The 5,681-nt window shown below is 37.7% G+C and overlaps 1 protein-coding gene and 1 non-coding gene across 2 annotated transcripts in view; both read right to left on the bottom strand.

Moving 5' to 3' along the window:
* Window positions 1-5,681, bottom strand: part of CNOT1 (CCR4-NOT transcription complex subunit 1) — a 93,740-nt gene that overhangs the window by 27,841 nt on the left and 60,218 nt on the right. Inside the window, exons 23-26 of the mRNA XM_037729268.1 lie at window positions 3,977-4,207; window positions 3,523-3,663; window positions 2,174-2,402; window positions 1,017-1,135 (exon numbers count right to left, since the gene is read on the bottom strand). Coding sequence (XP_037585196.1) covers window positions 1,017-1,135; window positions 2,174-2,402; window positions 3,523-3,663; window positions 3,977-4,207 — 720 coding nt within the window. The remainder of the gene's footprint in view (window positions 1-1,016; window positions 1,136-2,173; window positions 2,403-3,522; window positions 3,664-3,976; window positions 4,208-5,681) is intronic.
* LOC119467506 lies at window positions 996-1,130 on the bottom strand. Its single transcript, XR_005196048.1, has one exon. It is a non-coding gene; the product is annotated as a small nucleolar RNA SNORA46 (small nucleolar RNA).

The following is a 5,681-nucleotide window of genomic DNA, read 5'->3' as shown; positions in this document are numbered from 1 at the left end:
TCAGGAGGCTGAGGCAGGAGAATTGCCTGAACCCAGGAGGCGGAGGTTGCGGTGAGCCGAGATCGCGCCATTGCACTCCAGCCTGGGTAACAAGAGCGAAACTCCGTCTCAAAAAAAAAAGAAAAGTATTTTCAACTCTGAAAACCTTAGCTAGATTTAAAGCAAAGACCTAACTGCAAAGCTATTTTGCAGCGCACAATTCAATTTAAATGAGGATGATAGCCAGACTTGTTAAGTCTTTAAAGGCAGTAGGCATACAAAGGAATATAAACAAATCATCCTCCTATTGCCATTTTCAGTATATCCAGGTCATTAACAAATTTCTGCAACCAACTAACTTTCTGAGAGATATAGTATAATACTGTTTATATGTTCCTTTTCAAATTTCTAAAAAACAAAACAAACAAAACCATTTAACTGATTCTTCAGTTATTGTTTTTCTGTTTATCCTTTGTGGGTTTTTTTTTTTTTTTTGTTTTTGTTTTTTTTTTTTTTTTGAGACAGAGTTTCGCTCTTGTTGCCCAAGCTGGAGTACAATGGCACAATCTCGGCTCACTGAAACCTCCACCTCGCGGGTTCAAGCAATTCTCCTGCCTAAGCCTCCCGAGTAGCTGGGATTGTAGGCATGCACCACCATGCTCAGCTAATTTTGTATTTTTAGTAGAGGCGATGTTTCTCCATGTTGGTCAGGCTGGTCTCAAACTCCCGACCTCACGGGATCTGCCTGCCTCAGCCTCCCAAAGTGCTGGGATTACAGGCGTGAGCCACTGGCCCATTATTGTTTTTCTAAGGGGGACAGAATTATCACAGGAGAGTGTTTTGGCTGCAGGTAAGCACATATGTATATACCCATCTTCTGTATGGTACCTCTTGATTTATGGCTATATTTAAACTTTGGTTTAAAAAAATGAGATCTTGAAACTTTGTCGCAGGTACGTGGAAACTTTTATGTATTCCAACCACCCTTGCTATCAGATAACAAAAACTAAATAGAGTCATGTTCCTTAACTCCATACAGCAACAGCAGAATGGCACAAGTCAGCTGTGCAACAGAGAGCCAGGAATTCTTTTGCACTACAGCGTAACCAAGAATGGGGAATATTCCCATCCACAGGTTTAAATATAGTGCTGGTTTCTAAGCCAATATCCCAAGTTATTGAACAAAGAATGACCATAGCTATATGCTGATTCTGGAATGTTTTCCTCCTAAGAAATATGTGATGGTTTAGAAAGTACAACACTTGAATTTTGTTGAATAAGCCTCAGCTCAGTAGAGCTTGGCCTTAAACTGCACAGAATCCTAGACAACAGCTATTCCACAAACAGATTTAGAGTCTAAAGGTATCTGGCACTTGAATATCACAAGATACAAACAAAAACATCCAGGACAGTATTGTTTATAATAGCTGAAGCGATTAACCACTCAAATGCGCACTAGCAATACAAATCCATACAATGGTTTTCTGTCAGACTGTATTTTCTATTTTTTAAAAAAGAGGAGAGAGGGGAGGGAGGCGAGGGTGCGGTGGTGACTCATGGCTGTAACCCCCAGCACTCTGAAAGGAGGCCCAGGACAGTAGATCACCTAAGGTCAGGAGTTCAGGACCTGCCTGGCCAATATGGTTGGGGGGAAAAAAAATGTCTCTACTAAAAATAAAAAAATTAGCTGGGCATGGTGGTACGCCTGTAATCCCAGCTATTTGGAGGCTGAGGTGGAAGAATTGCTTGAACCTGGAAGGCAGAGACTGCAGTGAGCAGAGATCACAACACTGAACTCCAACCTAGGAAACGTAGCGAGACCGAAGTCTCAAGAAAAAAAAGAAAAAAAAAACCCGGGGACTACAGCAAAGAGCATTATCATGAATAATATCCAGGGTAGAAAAAAAAAGCACGTGAAAATGATGTAGAGGGTGACACCATACAGAATATGCTCAGCAATATTATGCTGTTTATGCATAACAATGGTAAAGTTCTAAAATCATACATGGCATGACAAAAACAATTCATAATAGTGGTTACTTTCAAAGAAAATGCACTGGGCATGCCTATAAATTTAAATTCTTCATATAATTTAGTTCCAATGTAAGAAAGAAAATCTAGAGCAATTTCCACAGGTACCTAATATTGATAACATACAAGGGAAAATAGCAAAAATCCTACCTATATAATCAGCCATTTCCAAATTTGAAACAATTTAAAAAAATATAAGAAACAACTCTTACTTTAATGTTTCTATAGGTCTCATTCAGAACCATCTTGTTAAATTCAGGATTCTTCAGTGTGTCAAGGAAGTTTGAATACAGGCTATGAAAGTTTGGCTCAATACTGACTCTCTTCATAACCAGATACTGTGAAACCCATGGCATAAATTCTTCTTTCACAGTTTCCTTTAGCTCTTCAACCTAGCCGGTCAATATGATATGGGAAGCACAGAATTAAAATAAGATTTGGTTTCTATGAACCATACTATACAGCACCTGGCTCTTTGCAGAACTAACTTATATGCTAAAGCACGACTATCCTTCACACCACATAGACGCTACAAAGAAGAAGGGTATGCTCAATTCCACAGTCTATCAGAACTCAACCTGTAGGTGACTGGCACTGAAACATCTATGGTCATTTTCAGCTGTAAAATTACAAAACATGTGCAGTCCCCCTCTCCATGTAAATTACTGATCTACAGTGTACCCAAAGATGGTTCCAGAACTATGTTTTCCTAAATTTCCATCTCTAGGAATCCTTGGCTAACTCTGGCGTTTCCAAGTGCAGTTGACCCTTGAACAAGGATATGAACTACAAAGGGTCAAATTAAATGCCGATTTTCTTCTATTTATACCTCCGTTACCTCAGAGACAACAAGAGTTCCTCTTCTCCTCCTCAAATTATCAAACATGAAGATAAAGATCTATATGATGATCCATTTCTACTTAACAGTAAATATATTTTTCTTCCTAATAATTTTCTTCATATTTTTTTCTAGCTTATTTTATTCTAAGAATATAGTATTACAGGCATATCAACTATTTGTGTTCAACAGCAGGCTGTTAATAGTTAAGTTCTGGGGGAGTAAAAAGTTATGCCAGGATTTGGCTACATAAAGGATTGGCAAAAATAACCCCCCATGTTGCTCAAGGGCCAACTATACTCTTTTACCATATAATCTGAGGAGGCAAGTAGAAATCTTTATGCTTTTCACAATGTCTGCCTCAGTTATTAGGTTGTAATAAATATTCTCAATAGTCATTGGGAGAAATTGAGTTATGACTAATGACTAGTACAAATGAAACTTTCTAACACCATGAGAACATTAAGCTTATTTCAAGAAGCCTATAAATCACTGCAAAACTAAACCTTAAAAACTGGTACTAATGTCTAACAAAACCACTAGTTGAATATACACATTCCCTTTGCTTTGATTTTATTACCTCTACCTTTAAAGTATTTAAAAGGGTCAGCAATATATCCATTTGTCCATTAAAAAAAAGAGAAGTCATTTATAAACTATGACAGCATTCTCACCTTTTGTGTCATATTTGACTGTGAGAGATTATTGAAAATAAAAGCAATTTTCTCCTGGATATTTTCCGGGGGCTCCACAATTCTCTCAGTTTGATCTGTGGCCACAAGCAATGTATCTATATTTGTAGTATTGATAGAAGGCTAAAAAAAATAAAGTACGTAAAGCAAATAAGTTGAAATGCTTCCTTGAAAAAAATCCAATAATGTACACAAATTTAGTATTAAAAAATACACATGGTATGATTGTGTATCAGAAATGTGGGGAAGAACAGTGAACTATTAATATGTTTGCCTCTGGGAAACATAAGGATGGGAGATACAAAGGAAGAAATGTCAGTCTTTTATATCTTGTTTAGTAGGCATGTGTTATGATAAAATTCTAATACATGCTCACTACTGATTTATTACAATATAATCACAAATCCTGGAAGAGAAAAAGGAAAAATCTACTTACTGGCACATCTTTCTTAAAGCTGACTCCAGTTGGCCTGGTTACCGTAACGGTTTTAGCAACAGTAGTGGTTGTTGAGGTGGTTACCATAGTGCTAACCTGACCAGCAAGAGGAGCTTTTGCTGGAACCTGTGCCTGAGCCTGGGCCTGCGCCAGCGCAATACTTCCAGGGGTTGTAATAGAGCCTTGCATTTTCACAGGAGGATCTCTCGACTGCTGTCCATACTCGATATACTAAAGGGGTAGGGACAGGAAAAAGAGTTATCCTTAAATGCTAAGCCTGGATTATATGTCCCTCTTTTCTGAGACAGTAAAAACCATTTGAGTACACTTTTGGTTCATCTAGCTCCCATCCTCTGCCCCATATCCTGGCACTAATACATAAGTAGATTTCATGAATCTCCTTCAGAGATAAAAATCTAAGTAAGTTAAGGTATTTATGAGAGAACTATAGCAAAACAACTTCTAGAGGCAGACCCAGATATATGTATATAAATGTCTTTAAACTCCTTAAAAATGCAAACCTTAAAAGTCTTAATAACTTCTATAGTAAACTCATCTCTTTTCTAATTAGACAGCAATGAGAAACCAAAGGCCTTAAAAAACAATACAAACACCATGGTAGTATGAATTATTATCTCAATAAGGCTGTTATTACAAAAAAAATAACTCACTCTATATAGGCAAGCCAACTAAAGGATAAGCAACACCAATAATGAGTGTTGTTTTTAGGGCAGGTTTTCCCTTCCATCTTACAGACCTATAATAAAACTCCCTCCTATCCCCACACAATTTAGAGGGCTGACATAAGGATCCTCAACTTATTTCAACAATCCTTACCTAATCTACCAATTATGTATACAATAGTTTTATTTTTAGAGGGACATTTCTAAAGTAAAAAAAGAAAGTCTCTGAAAAATAGCCCTTTATGTTGACAAAGTACAGAAAGTAATGATCTCTCTCTCTCTCTTTCTGGTGCTAGGGACTAGTGTTGAGTGATCACTCTCCTGCCACCTCACGTGTTCTGAATCTTTAAGGCTCCATATTCCTGTCTCTAAATTTCTCTCAGTCCACTCACTTGAATGAATATACTCCACATTCCCAGAGGTTAAGTCATTACAATAACCCTGCCCTCCTAATAAACCCAGAAGGATGAAATAGAAAGCACTGAACTAAATTAAAATACAGAATATCAAACAGGTTCAAATTCTGATCTTCCTCGTGCCTTAAAATATGATCTTCTAAAGTTATTTCTCTACTGCATGTTAAAAATAATTAACCAACATTCCTGTTATATGTAAACTGATGTTGATAAAAACCAAGACACAAGTATAACTAATGCTTACCAGTTAACCCAAAATCAGTCACTAAAACAATGGTTCTCAAATCTCAATAACAATCATACAAAATGGTTTAAAATGTATATTCCCTACATCTGTTTTCCAGAGGACTGACTCCTTTTAAATAAGCATCTCAGGCGGCTTACACCTGTAATCCCAGCACTTTGGGAAGCGGAGATAGGCAGATCACAAGTTCAAGACCAGCCTGGCCAATATAACATGGTGAAATCCGGTCTCTGCAAAATTACAAAAACTACCTGGGCATGATGGCAGATGCCTGTAATCCCAGCTATTTAGGAAGCTGAGGGGGGAGAATCGGTTAAACCTGGGAGGAAGAGGCCGGGCGCGGTGGCTCAAGCCTGTAATCC

Source organism: Cebus imitator, unplaced genomic scaffold (genome assembly GCF_001604975.1).
Source record: "Cebus imitator isolate Cc_AM_T3 unplaced genomic scaffold, Cebus_imitator-1.0 Scaffold297, whole genome shotgun sequence".
Lineage (NCBI taxonomy): Eukaryota > Metazoa > Chordata > Mammalia > Primates > Cebidae > Cebus > Cebus imitator.
This window is presented reverse-complemented; position numbering and strand designations above follow the sequence as displayed.